This window comes from Coffea arabica, chromosome 7c (genome assembly GCF_036785885.1).
Source record: "Coffea arabica cultivar ET-39 chromosome 7c, Coffea Arabica ET-39 HiFi, whole genome shotgun sequence".
Taxonomy (NCBI): Eukaryota; Viridiplantae; Streptophyta; class Magnoliopsida; order Gentianales; family Rubiaceae; genus Coffea; species Coffea arabica.
Genome location: NC_092322.1, coordinates 8,322,372 through 8,338,994, shown reverse-complemented (window position 1 = coordinate 8,338,994; position 16,623 = coordinate 8,322,372). Strand labels below are relative to the sequence as shown.

Genomic DNA, 16,623 nt, shown 5'->3' with positions numbered 1-16,623 from the left:
ATGCATATTTTACAGCATTTAATTATTTTAAAAATTGTAAATAATTATTTAAAAAAATGCTAAATAAAAATAAAAAGAAAAAAAAAATAGCCATCTCGGAGCGCCTTGACGATGACTCGGCCGAGTCTTTGAACCATGTATAAAAATTCGGATTGATTTTTCGTTCAACATATTATAAACCATTGTGGTACGTACGTTTGTTAAGGCTCCAAACTGACTGTGCTTGGCCTATAAGTAGATACTCGCGGAACTACTCAAGCCCAGGCCATTAATAGTTTTCCAAACGCTGGTGCGTTTCGAGACTTTTTAAGACAAGCCACTAACAGCAGTATTGTAGTACCATATTCCTTACCAGTTCCCATAGCTTATAGTTTCTGCTGCTCACTCCACTCTGCTTCTTGTCTTCTAGGTGAGAAGTTATAATTATTTTCGCGTTTTCATCTGGCTTCTTTTATTATACTTTATGCCATTTTGAAGTAATTGGTTATATTCTTGTTGGAGTATAAAGGGTTTCTGATACTTCCATTTCATCAAGGGAACTCGGATGTACTCTTCGTTGTTTTCGAGCTCTTTCAATGAATGTGATGAAGTTTCATTTGTTGACTTTGTCGTTCTTCTGTTTCCTGGGCTTGACTTTGATCTGCATGTGTTTTCCGTGTCCTGGCTTGGATGTGAATGAAAGAAAACAAGAGCTTTTGAACTAACTGAGAGTTGGTTTAGTTTTATTCCATTTTTTTGTCGTTCTTATGTCATAGGTGCCAATGAAGTGGAAAAGAAACAGAACAAATTAAGAACAGCTGTTGGCTTTTGAAAGTAAGGCACTTAACCAAGAACAGTGATTGATGGCAACATGAAAATTATTTTTAGTCCTGAAACAAAAAGATGGTAACAAATTGGTATAGATCTGGTTGTTGAAAGTCCCGTCACTGTAGTCGCCAGTGTATATGATCATATGTTGGTGCAAGCTCTGAACTGGTATACGACTTCTTTTACCGGGGATTCTGTATACAGGTTAATGTCTAGGCTGCTCTCACTTCTACAGTTCTACCTACGATTCTAAATTCGTGCTTTAGTGCTAGTTTAATGATTTTATTTCTCTTTGGCAGGTAAACAGAGTCTAATAATTTGATACACACAAATCTAATCTTAATATGAAGTGGGCTGTAGTTGCAAGAATTTTCACAGTAATTTTCTTTTAACTGGAAGGGAATGTTGTTCTGTTCACTTCCTTTGAGGCTTTCATTTGTTTTTGTATCTCAAGAATATTCCAGTTCAGAATCGGACCTTTAGTTTCTGCCGCTTTACAACGAGTCCAACAGTGTTCTTGCAAGGTGTGTGTTTTTCAAGAGTTTACTAGTCTTATCTTGTGATGTATTCTCATCTGGACTTTTCAGTTTATTTGCATGCAAGTTCTGTGATCAATCAGTGATGAATTTGAAAAGCAATGTTCCTCTTTTATGTCTGCGTTGCCTTTTTCCATTTCTGCCCTGTCGGTGTAAATGTGCTTAACTTCCACTTCACCTTGCAGCAATCTTGTGGCTTAGCTTTAGGCAGGAAATGGAGCCTCAAAAGCTCAGCCTTGTTGGGAGGTTATGTGGCAGCTCAATTAGCCACATGAGAAGATTTGTGTTTGATGTTCTGTCTGCTGGTCCAATCCCCAACCATGTTGCCTTCATTTTGGATGGAAACAGAAGGTATGCTAGGAAATGGAAGTTGGGAGAAGGAATGGGACATAGAGCTGGATTTCTCTCCCTCATGTCCTTGATCAAGTATTGCTATGAGTTGCAGGTCAAGTACGTCTCCATTTATGCATTCAGCATTGACAATTTCAAAAGAAAGCCTAATGAGGTCAAGTATGTGATGGATTTGATGCTGGAGAAGATTGAAGGGATGCTCAAGGAAAAGACTATAGTGGAAGAATATGGGGTGAGGGTGTACTTTATAGGGAACTTGAAACTTCTGGATGATAATGTCAGGCATGCAGCTGAACAGGCAATGAAAGCCACAGCGAAGAACAGCAGGAGCATTCTCCTCATCTGCGTTGCTTATACTTCGACTGATGAGATAGTGCATGCTGCTCAAGAATCTTGTGAACAGCTGTGCGATGAATTGCAAGCACTAAAACCAAGTGGAGCTCCATTTGGTAAGATAAGCGAGGAATTGCATGAGATGGTGCATGCTGCTCAAGAATCTTCTGAACAGCTGGGCAATGAATTGCAAGCACTAAAACCAAGTGGAGCTCCATTTGGGAAGATAAACGAGATAGCGAGAGAAAAGCTAAGTGGAACTCCATTTGGGAAGATAAACGAGATAATGAATGGAAAGGAGGAGGAGAAACCTGAAGAAAGGGAGCAAGGGGAGGCAAATGGCGAAAAGCAGGAGGATAAAAGTGAAGAAAAGAGCAAGGAACCGAGGGGCAAAGAAAAGCAGGGGGATTTCCCCAACGGGGAAAAGCTGGAGAATGCAAGTGAAGAAAAACAGGAGTTGAGCAATGGAAAGCTGGAGGAGAAGAGTGAAGAAGAGCAGAAGGGTTTTGTCAAAGAAATGAAGGAGGTTCAACCAAATATAAAGCTGTCAGATATTGAGAGGAACATGTACATGGGAGTGGCACCTGATGTGGATATTCTGGTAAGATCTTCAGGGGAAACTCGGCTTAGCAATTTCCTTCTCTGGCAGACATGGAATGGCCTGTTGTATTCACCAACGGCTCTTTGGCCCGAGGTTGGTTTGGAGCACCTTGTCTGGGCTATACTGAATTTCCAGAGAGCTCATCCACTTTTTGAGAAGAGAAAGAAGCAATTTTGAAAAGCTTCAAGCAACCTAATAAGCTGCATCTTCTGCTTTTCGTCCGGAGTTCATAAAAATTCACAGGTAATGATGGTACAAGAACGCTACTCCGAATTCGATCTGGAAATTATTGATTCTTGTCATTTCAATTGTCCGCCCCAGATACTTGTAGCAATAATAACGAATGACTACTACAACCCAATCCCTCTGCTACTCTTATGACTTCATTTCCATGCTAATTTTGATGCTTTGCTGATTATTTTACGCATACATCCTCAAAACTGTAGGGTTGGTGGTTGAAGGTTGCATCCTTCTTTCTGCGATTTCTTTAACTTGTCTTTCTCGACGGTCGCATCTTGGTTTTTTGAAAGAAAAATAAAACAAAACAAAAATTGTCAGCTCATCTTTCTGGGAATCCACCTGAAGAAAGTTAACAAGAGTCAGCAATTATCTTGCAAGGTTGTTGAAAGAAAAAACTAGGAGGACCTTAGCGGCACCTGTGACTTTAGAGAGGATGCCATCCTTTCAAAGATTCAACAAATTGAAAATTGATTTAGTTTACCCAATTGATGTAACTGGACAAAAAGTACTCGATTTACAGAGCAATTTGTCTAACCAAAAATGGCAAATGAAATTTGGCAGTTGAAGGCGCCAATGGTGCGTCAGTTTGCGCAACAGAAAGACTCGTGTAACAAAAAACGCAATGTGCGAAACCATATAAATGCAAAGAATTGGTCGGAGCATACAGATGAAGAAGATCTTATGCTGTAAATTCACTGATAAACATCAAATATGCTCGGTGTCCTCCCTCGATCCAGAATCAACGTCGAGGTTGGTGCAGACGAGGTCGGTTACAGAAAACTCGACCATTTGCCTTCACAAAAGCTGCTATTGCCAAACTTCCACCCGCCCACAAAATTGAGAATAACAATTGCCAGAAATCACTTCGAACTGTTCAGAGAGGGGAAAACAAAAAAAAAGCAATTATGTGCAAAGATTTAGTATAGAGAAAAAGCTATTGAGAGTTGAAAAATAAGTACGACGCAGAATTGTCTATGACTAAAATGGGACAAAAGCATCTTGCTAGGTTTCACAACAACATCTTGCTAGATGCGATGCAGAGCATTGTCTACAACTGACTGATGGTAAAATGCAGCAGCTGCTCAATCAACAGGGGTTACCAATCTTAAACGCTCCGTCGAGATGAAAATGAGCAAATAAGACATTCTCTTTATGGGTCTATATCCCTAGGGAAGCACTGTATATTGCATTGCAGAAAAGGACTTTTCTTGAATGCCTTCAAAAGAATTCCTTTTCAAAGGTCAACAGTTCCTCATAGAATTACAGTCGAATAGCCATGACTCGTCTGTCTATCTGGCAAGGTCCTTTGTGTTTGAATAATGCTTCAAAACGAATTTCAAGTGTAAAGACTGATTTCTTTCATTCATAAGGATAATTACAAGTGATTGTCCAGTCAATTTTAATATTAATTTACATATGCTTTTTCTCTAAAAATTCTAGATCCAAAGACATATTATGCGTTTGAGCGTGAGGGCTAAAGCTGGAAAGGGGAAAAATTCATGAAAACAATTGGGAGGAAAAAAAGCACAACATAATTGCTGTGAATAAGAAGAAAAGAAATTTGTTGATATATATGTGAACTCACCTCGCCTTAGTGACATGAATGCAAAAAAGAATCCAGTCATTATCACAGATAACGCTAATGGGAAGGACTGCAAAACAAGAAAGAAAGGTTAATGATGATCTTTTGGTACAAAAATTTGCTTAGCGTTCTTTTAGTAAAACCATAGGAGAGAAATAGAATTGTGTTAAAGTGTTAAATTAGTATTAAAATGTAGCATCCAGAACAAATCAGAAAATGCAAGGAATTCATGCTCACCGCTATAGCCTCAATTCCTCCCTTTTGAGATGTGGGAGTCATATCTCGAGAGACAGAAACAATGAAATGTCCTTGTAGCAGATCAATTGCATCCTTCAAAAGCACGCAAAAGAGGAAGAAGACGGTGAGGAGAAAACTATTACCAAAACAGTGGAACAATGAGAATCTTACTGCACGCCAACCCAAATTTTTCTCTTAAGTTTGCAAAGAAAGAAACTGCAATTCATTCAAAAAGCTATATCCAAAGACAGAAAAGAAAACAGATCCGCAGCTTCACTAACAATCAAGATTTCCAATATTCAACATCAATGATGCCAGCGAAACATTCATATACAAAAAAAGGCTTGACTCTTCACCTCTTACACAATAAGCAAAAATCTCAATGTGTCATGTTAGAAAGAACATAAAAATTAATGGAACTGATTTATGTATCATAATGTCGTCTTAGGCATATGTGCTGAAGTGTACAAACCTGTTTTGTACCGTCACAAAAGTTGTTCAAGTAATAGCGCATAAGAGCATTCCAGCCATCTTTCAGGATTCCTTGGATTGTCCGCTGACCGTATCTACAAAGTGACCAGAAGACAAATTTGATGAATATTTGAACATTGCAAGTTCATCACGCTAACGAGGCAGAAAAGAAATTCATTTTGGTTTTTCCCACAAAACATTTATTTCCACAAGGAAAACTCTGTTGAAATAACACCATGGAGGCAGCAACTAGACTCCTTTCCGCGAAGCCCACAGACAAGTGCCTTGTGTATCAAATCTCACCAGAACAAGGTAAGCTAGACTGCTGTCTTTTGTTTGTTTTCTCCAGTCCCTTCTTCTCTTCTAATGAAACACATACTCAATAGTCTTATAGTAACACAAGTATTTGGATATGTAATTCATTTTTCCTTTATTATTCTCCAGCCTTTTGGTCCTCTCTTCTCCAGAAAACAAGTGAAAGAAAAAGGAAGTACAACTGATGCTTCCAAAAAAAAAAAAAAAAAAAAAAAAAAAAAACAGAATTCTTAGTGCAAAATTCTAGTGCCATGATAGTGTTTACTGATGATTTGTTTCTTTGCTGGCTACCTTGGCGTACACAAAAGGGTTCACCTACATAATTGAACCATTTCTATATACAAGAGTCTCTATGCTCCCAAAAAGATATCAACTTAAAACACTTGACTAGAAGCTCAAACATATGTATCTTGGGACATCGCCCTTGACTAATATCTTCTATGGGATGCAGAAAATGCAATCAAGGAAGATCATAAAAGGGTACCTGACAAAATCTCCTTTTAGAGCTGGAGTACCAGAATACTGGATGCTTATGTCATCACCATGGTTAGCCCACACTGGGAGAAATAAGGACAACAAAGGCATAAGTAAGGAAAGGACAGAAAAAATAAGGTTTAAAACAAGCCAGAGCAGTAAAGAGAATCATAAAAACCGAAGTTAACAAGTACACATCAAGCATAACAAAAGACTCAGTAGAACCAAGTCAGCAGAGGTTCATTGTAACAGACTACAATGAGATACGCACAAATTTTGAAACTTTCATCAAAGTTTGGATGTGTGCTGATAGTTTCTTCAGCATCAAAAATACCAAGTCTTCTAAGTTGAAATTCCAACATTTTTCGACCAAGCATGCTCTGTAACCAAAACCATCATGAGAAGAAATTAGTATAACTAGAAAAAAGTGGCAAAGAAAATTAACTTAATCTTAAACCCTGGCTTTAATCAAAGCATGGGCAGAATTGTCCTCGTTCAAATTATTCCACAGAAGTACTCAGAGTCTATTACTTAGTCTGAAATCTACTACCCGATTTTACTTGATCAGATAGTGGTCAGTTCCTTAAAGTATCAGAATCCTTAAATTACACTTTTCTGAAAGCCAAATTCCCGCATAGTAGAATTTTCTCAAGTCATTCCACACAAACATATCTCCCAATTATTTAATGCTTTTTAAGTATTTCTGCTTAAAAAGATCAAACAGATGCACCTCTAGGAGACAACAGCTTAACTGGAAAAAGTAAAGAACACGCATTCAATTTTTAAGAGAGGGAGTTGCTTTTATAAAATTCACCAAAACTGAAACTCAAGTAAGATGTCTCTACAAAATCATCTATGCAACATTAACCTCAACATTAACATGCATATGCTCACATCAACCTCAAGGAGGTAGAGGGTGATCATACCACTTAAATTGGTTTTTCCACATCAACTATATAGCAAATATGACACAAAACAACCCATTCTAACATGTTGCTATAGATATAAATTAAGAAGAGGTATCAAAATTCATCCAACCTGCTCCTACACAAACAAAGGACACAAGTATTCAAAATGAGGGTGATTGGCTCATTACTTTTTCGGAGAGTTGAACAACCATAAATAAAGTACAGGAACAGGAGGGGCAGCAAATTACCTTTAAACATTAACGAACATCACCATTATAGGAGGAGAAATGTACCTGGGTAACATTTGTGCGGTCTAAGCAATCAATGCAATTGGTCCTCACAACTCCAAGTTGCACCTCAACTTTCTCACCTTTTTCATTTAACAAAAAGTACCTACAATCTCAAAAGCATAAGTATGAATCTGATTGAAAAAGCGTAAGGCACTACAAACGCTGGATGATGGACAATGGATTGAAAAGTATCAATATTAAGTGACACCCCCAAAATGATCCTCAATGCCTGAAATTGTCAACCCCACCAATTAAAGCAAATTGGGCCACTCCAGATTTTACATAATTTTCAATAGATATTTCCTTCCACATTTTAACTCACAAATGCTATATTATAGTCCTAATATTTTGCCATTCAATAGGAAAGGCCAACAAGAAGAAACGATAAACTCTATGAACAAAATTATGTTAAGAAGCAATATTAGTATGTGATATCAATGATGATCAATCAGTCTAACAAGACTAAATATTGAATCCAGCAGATGAACTTTTAATCCATACCGATTCTTTATGAGGAAATTTTCAATTTGATCATATAAGATAGAGAGGCGCTCGAAGTGAACATGCCCGCATATTTGGTGAAAATCGAAGTGCAGGTATCTGCAACACTCAGAAGATATTAAAACAAAAATTATAGTTCACTTAACATTCAATTGACAAATAGCCTTATGTGGAAATGATTATACCTCACATCATCACTAACAACATGCTGCATTGCATTGGCAAACTTTTCACACAAGCGACCCTCACCTCCATGCTGGTAAAGATATTAGAAACGCTAAGAACAAAGAATTCAGACATTATTGCATGTATATTCTCATGCATGCACATACGTCAAGAAGCTTATCATTCCCAAAAAAAAAAGGGGGAAGACAAAGGAGGCAGAAGTATGGTTCAGAATGCTCCACCAGCTTAAAACTTCATCTATATTATGAACAACCCAGCTATCAAATTACTTAGACAAGTCACACAAACTTTGCATCAATTCTTTTGCTTTATTGCAAACAATCATCAGAGTCATAATGTATTTTTCCTAAATTGAACCAGTAAATCTATCTCTTCTTTCCAGAAAACTTACGACCAAAATCTATGTTCAACCACCTGATTTGAATTAACTCATGCCATCATCAGATCAAAATTATATCGATGTTATGAACGAGTAAACACGTACTCTGACACCAATCAAAAGCATTACTACATTTATCAACATGTCCAGTTGATTCTCGTTCATTCAGCTTATCGAAAGCTATAATTTGGCATATGATATCTCAAAATTGTACAAGTAATTACAGGTGCTGGCATCCCTATAAAACATTTCAAGGTAACTTCCAGCAGAAATGTCCCAACTAATTCCATAGAAATAAATCTGAATTGGGATGATAAAAGCAAAAGTGTACCTTATTAACAAGATCTACTGCTAGAACGTTTCCATATTTCTTTCTCAGATCCAAAATGTGGCGCTCAGCTACTCGAGGCTGCAGCATTTTACATGATTCATTAAAAGAATGAAGGGCACAGGTTTTGGAAGCAAATCTAGAATTACAGAGCTTTGCCACTTACAGCTTCCTCAAGCCTCACAATCTCAAACTTAGGCTTATATGTCAAATCAACAATCTGGTCCCACATTAATGGAATTGAACCTCGGACCTGAAAACAGAAACATTATCAGAATAATTATATTTAAGATAAAACTGATGCTACTAAAATGTATCTTCAATCAAGAATTTGACATCACTACTATATACTACAAAAGCTTGCATTCCATCATGTTCAAGGACAAGTCTTTTTAAAATATTTGGTTTCTGAACAGATTTCTTCAATTAAATTAGCTAAACTCACCACAAAGATGATTGTGACATGGAAAAGTTTCCAGTGACAGTAGCAGCTGATAAGAAAAACATCAATGGAAGAATTTAATTGAAAAGTTAAGTAAAAGACTTATGCAGAACTGGCATGTCTGCAACTCAAGATTTTGTCAGATCCTGAAAAGGACCTCATCTTCCTTACAACAGGAAGCATTAGTTTCTAGCTGGAGCAATATTAGACTTATCAGACTTATTAGCTGTTTATCCATCAAGGTTATGGAGATCAGACAAGAAAATACAGCAGCGTCAAGGCTAGATATCAGACAAGAAGATACAGCAGCGTCAAGGCTAGATATCACACAAGAAAATAGAGCAGCATCCAAGCATAAAATTTACTGATTATTTATTTTGCTAATTGTTATCACTTTCTGTGTGAATATCACTATTGTTCCATACCATAGAACTAAAAAATGATGCATATATATTTGTGCTTCCACTGATATTTTCCTGGCTCTTCCACTAATAAGTTTAGTCATCTATGTTCATAAAACCAAAAGCAGTTCAACTAACAAAAATGGCATGTGAAAAAAAACTAGAAATGATTAGAAGAGAGAAAATGAAGACTTGAACCTGAACAAAAGATGCTGTATGGCCATTCAACTGTACAATCTGTTCACTTTCCACAAAGTTTGCCACAAAACCATCAGAATCAGCTCCTCTTCTCCACATTCTTGTACCTTCAAACATTATCAGCATTAGTTGAGAGGGCAGCCAAGAAAATTGAATAATGAAGAGTATCACACCACAAAGAAACTTTTCCTTTCTTTTCTTTTTTGAGTACATGGGTGGTTCAATATGTTGACATTATCCATGCTCGGTTGCAACAATAGTGTCAAAGCAACACAAAGTTGAATGGTATCCAGCCGCAGGGTCAATAATGTGGGAGCAACAAAATTAAGCAGTACCGAAGACAATGCAGGTAAGATACAAAATGAAGCTATATAAGAGATCATTTTCGTTGGGTAGTGTAACTGGAAAGAAGTAATTGTAAGAAACAATTAGAGACAACTTCTTAATTGACTGAACTAACCTCATCCAATTTCTTTTCAGCAAAATGTAGCTTGAAATGACACAAATGCCTTTTCATATATTATTTTTTACGATTTATTCCATATATATATTTTTTAAATTCTCAGAGCTTTAATTACAAGAACAACCTTTCAATTTTCAAGCAACTTTTCTGCCAAGCATTTTTTACAATACCACTTATCAAGCATCAGATGCAACTGAGAGCACATACTCCAGGATTGAACAATCACATCCAATTGAAGAGCAGGCTGGGTAGAAAGACAAAGAATTTGGGTTCTAGCCAATTCCAAGTATATACATCATGATCAGATCTGAAACTCAAACTGGAAGTGGTACATGAAAACTTCCCACCGTATCTTCCATAACTTAGCTCCTCTTTTCTCATTTTTCGGTTCCTCAAATTTTTAATATCTTCGGACATTTGTTTCTATGCAAAGACTAAATTAGAAAAAGGACAAAAGAGTAATAAAAGTTAACGGCCAGAATTTTCAATACCAGTTCTCCTGGTGCATCTCCGAGCAATCAGTGTAACATCAATGATGTCCTTTCCAATAGCAGCTTGAAAGTGATTGAAACCTGATGGTAAGTTAAGGTTTTTGCAACATGGACTGATATACAAAACCTCTTTCATAGCGAACCAGCTCAAGCATATCAACTAAATTTAAAGCTCAGAAATCCACATTTTACAAATAAACAAAAAAGGAAGTTAAGGTTTTGGCAACATGGATTGATACATAAAACCTCTTTTCAGAGCGAACCAGCTCAAGTATATCAACTAAATTTAAAGCTCAGAAATCCAAATTTTACAAATTAACAAAGGAGGATACTCCCTTGAACCAGAGGAAGCAAGTAAGGATCAAGCTGCACATGTTACATAAGACAGAAATGTCTAAGAAACTTTAAGAGAATGAGTTAAGAATTGACATCACTAGTCTAGGAAATTTCTAACCTTGTGATCTATAAGCACTTCCAACATATAATTGTTCCAAAGAAATCGAGGATCTGCCTGAAGAATAAAATGTTTGTGATGAATGCGTAAGGTGATGTCAGAGACATAAATGCTTGTACTCAGCCCAACCAACTAAAACAAAACTCAGGTTTGGTAGTGATAACATCAACCTTTGTTTTCTAAGCAAATGTTTTGAAGCAACATTAAAATCAAGTTAGCTTACTTGTCTCCATAAAGGGAGTAGCTTTGATTCATCACCTAAATCATGTAATCTTTGTGCGCTGCAATACAAATTAAACAGTGTCTTCATGATTCAAAATGATTTTAGATTGCAAAATAAACAGAAATTTCTTGTACAAATCCTAGAGACTAGAAAGGCACTTGTAGAATAAACACACTAGATCCATTAGATGGGACACTCAACTCCTTGCCTTCAAATCTCATGTGAGGACTGAAAGAAAGAGTACAGCAAAAGAAAGATCTCAAACAAAGCTTTTCTCCAATACACTTTCCTCATAGACATTTCTACCTTTAAATTAGAAAAACAATGATTTAATGCACTAGAGCAAGACACATGTGCATAGCTTAATGAGAACATTAAAAATTTGGCATCTTAAATCTTCAAAGAAGAAGATTTTTCTCATCATTAGGCTTCAACTTTCTACCCAGAGACATGCATACAACATTAGAAAAAGAACCATATCTAGACTGATGAAGACCACCACACAGTATAGCAAGGTTCCCTGTATCAACGAAAAACCAAAAGAGTTCTGAAGCATAACATGATTTCTGACTTCATGTGGCAGAAAAATGATTATTTCTGTTTATTGCTCAAAATTTGAAAACAATGGTATGTCTGAATATTTTTTTTTTCATTAACAAACCACTAGACAATCTCATTCAATTGCAGTTCTAGGTTCAAAATGAAACAAAGAAATCAAAACAAGAATTACCTGAGCGTGATGTTGACATCGTAAGAGAAATACAAACCAGGAGTCTTTTCTGCAACACTAAGAAGTCCAGAAAACTCAGTTTCCATCTTCTTCTGCCAAATACTTCACATATTACTATTTGCTCAAGAACAACGGACGCTAACTGAAATCAAAGTATATAAGGCAAAAGAAGATTGAGAATAGACCTGCTCAGCTGGAGAGTTTTTGAGAGAATGGTCACAAGGAAAAACCTTCATTGATGAGACCTTGAAGATTGGATGCCCCAGGTAAGATCCAACACATTCACGTTCAGTTATAACCAATAAATACGACCCTAAAAGCACACAAAGTTATCAACAAAAAAAAATTAATAACAAGCACTATAGTAATGATTGTACTACTCCAGGATCATCAACTACTAAATTAAAAACAATAGCAGCCTTCAAACATTCCATATCACAATATGAACAACAGTTCTGACACACTGACTCCAGGATGACATGTGAGCTCAATTAAATCCAACATCTTGAATATACAAACTTCCACAAGAATTTAACCATACAAAACTAATCTACTACCCACACAATGTTTAAATGGTCGTCCCCAATAGTCTCTTCTATGCTAGGGAGGCATAAACAAACAAACAAAAGAACTAAAGACAATGTTCCATATGTTTAAAAAAAATGCTGATTTGCCTCGTTATCAAAACTATAAATGGCCATGCAGCTATACTAGATAAACAATCACATAAAGATAAAAAAACATCAGAAATTTCTTCAAAATATTAGGTTTTGGATAAGAAAAACCTGCCTGCGAGAAGCTTTAACAGCCCGACTACACCAAAAATGGTCTGTATTTTAGGAACACGAAGTGAAGTGCACTGTGGTATGTCATCTGGAAGAAACAAATCGACACTTTTTAAGATGCCGAACTCCAGCTGCTAGACAATATAAAAACTTAAAACTTAACAGAAAGAGAATATCCTTGCAGACTACAGCAGCATGAATTAACCAACCAATGAGCTTTATAGATCCATCCACACGACTGATGGACAAGGAGGAGCCAGAAGAACCATCAGTGGGCTCAATAACATATTCGTCCGGAAACTCCCAGAGCCGCAACCTCGTGTAGAGCTTCTGTGCAGGGTCTGCCTTCTCCATATTATTGAGAATTCAATCACTATAAAATAAATACAGAATTCAAACTGTCAGTTGCTCGGTATCTAAATAACTGATAATGATCCTTTAAATTAGAAACTTTTCTTAAGAAGCTGCAAACCATACATTGCAAAAGTTTAGCCTACCTGCTACAGCATTGGCAAATATTTACTCCTAATAAAATTGGAAACCCAGGTGAAAATAAATCAAGAGAAAATCCCAAATGGATATAAAGTATTTAGCATCTAAAGTAAACAGGATACTTGAGGCGTCAACAACTAAACAATACCATGCAAAAGGTCAGCATATTCTTTAGCATGTTTTAAAGTTCAAAGCTATATACGCATCCTCTTTCCCCGGGCAGGCCAACATCATTCAAATTATTTCCCAGAAAGAATGAAAATATACCTCGAACTGAAATGAAAATGGATCAAGAAATGCCAGATTGATCACAACAATTAAGCATCCAAGCTCGAAACTAAGGAATCAAATTCAGTGCCCAAGTAGACAAGTCAGGCTTAAAACAAACGGGTTATTCTTTAAAACTACCCATCTTCCTTTTAGGCGCCAACAATCTAACCATGCAAAAATTCAGCTTATCCGACTACTGGCAGTAGCCCGCTTTGTATACACAGTGGCATCCAGGGTTGGGCAAGAGCCAAAGAGCATACTTTAATGGAGAAAAAACAGAAAATAGCAACAACCCAGATGCAAAATGCATCGAGAAAAGCCAAATTGCAAATTGATCACGTCAATTGACTAATAGCCGCAGATCAAAATTAAAAAGATAAAGAAAAAAAATGAGTACCTGAGTGGAGAAGTGAGGCCTCTCAAGAACGAGAGAGAGAGAGAAAGAGATCCAATCCAAACTCTTGGAATTAGGAAACAGTCAGAAAGGAGGGAGGAAAAGGAGGGAGAACTTTTTAAGCACAAAGAAAGAAGCAGTTGAAGAATTTGAACGCTAAAAACGCTTTCTTGTTACGGAATATCGGACCAAATACTACCACCATGGATCTCGAACCCGAAGCACTAAGCGAGGTAAATATTGCAAGAATGGCAAAATAAAAATAAAAAATGAATGATTAGATTGCAGTGCTGTTATGAAAGGACCAGCCGGCCAGTCATCCATCACTGTTGTTTGAGTAGGCCACCACTTGTCGTCGTGCCTATCCACTTTGAGGGATTCCTTTTTTCCTTTATTTTTTTGTGTGTTTTATTTTGGAAACGCCTCATTTACGAGAAAAGGGTCTAAAAAATAAACCGAGATTTTTTTTTCAATATGGGCACTATTCGTATTAATTCTGCTCAAATGTGTGATTGCCAAACTCGTACATTATTTTTTAATTGTATTTGAATCTTCTCATTCCGCTTATTAACCATTTATAATAATTGCTGACGAGCAATTAACGTTCTAAACATATCAATTGATCGTGTTAGAATAGTACATGATTTGTACATCTTTGTAAACTAATAAAATAATGTCAATATGATTTATAATCGTTCAAAAAGATTTTTCTTTTACCATCATTGAACCTCTGTTTATATATATACACACACACACGCACACACAAGTTGTTAAGCTTAAGTTTTACTTTTTTCTCTTTTTATTTTGATTGTTTTTTGGTGCTAAAATTCATTTGTTTTTCCTTACTTAAACAAGAACAAAACTTACAAATGCTATATCTACCAGTTGTCTAGCTTAAGTTTTACTCTTTTTTTCCTTTTACTTTTTTATTTTGCTTGGTTTTTGCTGCTAAAATTCCTTTGCTTTTCAAAGCTTAAGCAAGAACAATGCCACACCGATAACTGGTGATGGTCATCTATTATTCGTTGAAAATAATCACAAATTGGCGAATTACAATGAATCTAGAAAAATGGATAACCTAGTTGGAAATCTGTTCAACCTATTGAATATAATTGGGCAAATTCCACTTTATCCCCAGTGATTTAGTGTTTTTTTACATAACTCCCATATGGTTTCAAAAGCTATACATAACCCTCTCATGATTTGGATTAAAGTATCAAAGTGACGGAAATGATCATTCGTAACGGAATCACCTAAAACGTAAAAAATCCCCTTATGTAAAGTTGAAAGTTATTTATTAACCAAAGGGGGTTATGTGTATATTTTGAAAATTATAAGGCGGTTATATGGTAAAGTATTAAATCATAAGGGGATTATACGGTAAAATATAAAAATCATACGGGATTAGTGTGTCATGTATTGATAAGGATAATTTCGACATTTTTAGAAATTTCGTTACGAATGACTATTTCATTCACTTTGACACTTTAATCCAAACTATGAAGGGATTATGTATAACTTTTGAAACTATAGGGGAGTTACGTAAAAAAGTACTAAATCATGGGGGTAAAATGTAATTTGTCCAATATAATTTTACAATTAGATTTACAAAAGTTTCAACACAAACTACAAAACAACTGCCAGAAAACTCTACCTCACACAACTACTAATGCTCAATTTAGTCACGGCAGAATCTTCACTTTCTGTAAAAAATTCCAATTCCTTCTAAATGGTCATTGGTTACAAAGCAGAGTAACTTAGTTTAAAGTTGGATACAAAGATTGAATCGATGCATAATTGTTAGTCTCAATTCAGGGTTCGAAGAAAATTGAGGTAGATGTTATTTGGTAAAAAAGGTAGGAATTGCCGATTGAAATATGCTACTTTAAAAAGTAATAGAAGAATTGAGAACTCTAAAGATAGTGCGATGGTGAGAGGAAGGGAGAAGAGAGAAATGCAACAACATAAGAGAAAGATAGAAAGGGTGACTAATGTGGACATGGAAAGAGAGAATGAGGAAAGAAACCATCACCAAAACGGAAAGCAATTGCACTTACCGATTGGCCCGTAAAAAGTTTCATGTGTGATACTTCAAATCATCTAATGACTTAGATGTGTCCGTAACTCTTGCGAATTATCATCATCTTCTTATTTCCCATATATGTATGTAGCTTGACATGAAATATATGAGAAGTTTTCCAACGAAGGAGAGTAAGAGAAAATACTTTGGTGATGGTTGTCATTTTGAAATTTCAAGTTTAAATCAAGAGATAATTTTATGAACCTCCCTTGAGGTTTTATGAAATATCACGTAGCACCCTTGAGGTTTTCAAAATCTCACTTAGCACCCATTGAATTGACATTTTGATAATATTAAAAGCCCTTCCAACCAAAAGTAATATTAAAAAATTCATGTTTGAGGAGAGAGATTATTTTAGTGCCTTTAATACCCTTAGGCTATAAAAAATGAACATTTTACAAACCAAGGAAAAAAGTACTAAATTGGAACCATCTTAAAAGTGGGGAGATGAAAATTGATAAGATTTTATGTTACAGCTAATTGTCACTTTTACAGTAGAAAGAGATAGTAAAAGCAAATACTATTTTTTAAACCATTTCTACTAATAGAACCCTTCATAGCGTCGAAGGTAATTAGCATGTAAAATCATATATTTGAGCAAAAAAAACTAAGTAATAGATGAAATTTAACTTCAATATCATACAAAAAATTTACTTAAAAT

The 16,623-nt window shown here is 35.9% G+C and overlaps 2 protein-coding genes across 6 annotated transcripts; one reads left to right on the top strand and one right to left on the bottom strand.

Moving 5' to 3' along the window:
* The first annotated feature begins 216 nt into the window (after positions 1-216).
* LOC113698008 (dehydrodolichyl diphosphate synthase 6) lies at positions 217-2,989 on the top strand. 3 transcript variants are annotated; one of them, XM_027217666.2, is made up of 4 exons: positions 217-409; positions 756-1,011; positions 1,107-1,331; positions 1,529-2,989. In XM_027217666.2, exon 4 carries the CDS (start codon positions 1,558-1,560, stop codon positions 2,803-2,805), a length of 1,248 nt encoding a protein of 415 aa, XP_027073467.1. In that variant the 5' UTR covers positions 217-409; positions 756-1,011; positions 1,107-1,331; positions 1,529-1,557; the 3' UTR covers positions 2,806-2,989. The 3 variants fall into 3 exon arrangements, with proteins under 3 accessions (XP_027073467.1, XP_071913666.1, XP_027073468.1); XM_072057565.1 differs by lacking the exon at positions 756-1,011; XM_027217667.2 differs by lacking the exons at positions 756-1,011; positions 1,107-1,331 and having other exon boundaries at positions 218-409.
* Positions 2,902-14,201, bottom strand: LOC113698006 (phosphoinositide phosphatase SAC7-like). 3 transcript variants are annotated; one of them, XR_011817757.1, is made up of 22 exons: positions 13,886-14,201; positions 12,936-13,099; positions 12,731-12,814; positions 12,127-12,254; positions 11,942-12,033; positions 11,212-11,269; positions 10,989-11,045; positions 10,867-10,900; positions 10,535-10,615; positions 9,581-9,687; positions 8,706-8,792; positions 8,543-8,620; positions 7,832-7,902; positions 7,647-7,745; positions 7,149-7,248; positions 6,219-6,327; positions 5,958-6,030; positions 5,160-5,253; positions 4,688-4,780; positions 4,454-4,520; positions 3,534-3,738; positions 2,902-3,207 (listed from the first exon to the last, which is right to left on the bottom strand). XR_011817757.1 is itself a non-coding variant. In XM_027217665.2 (21 exons), exons 2-21 carry the CDS (start codon positions 13,078-13,080, stop codon positions 3,608-3,610), a joined length of 1,788 nt encoding a protein of 595 aa, XP_027073466.2. In that variant the 5' UTR covers positions 13,081-13,099; positions 13,886-14,201; the 3' UTR covers positions 3,320-3,607. The 3 variants fall into 3 exon arrangements, 1 of the variants encoding a protein (XP_027073466.2); XR_011817756.1 differs by having other exon boundaries at positions 2,902-3,142; XM_027217665.2 differs by lacking the exon at positions 2,902-3,207 and having other exon boundaries at positions 3,320-3,738.
* Positions 14,202-16,623: the final 2,422 nt, after the last annotated feature.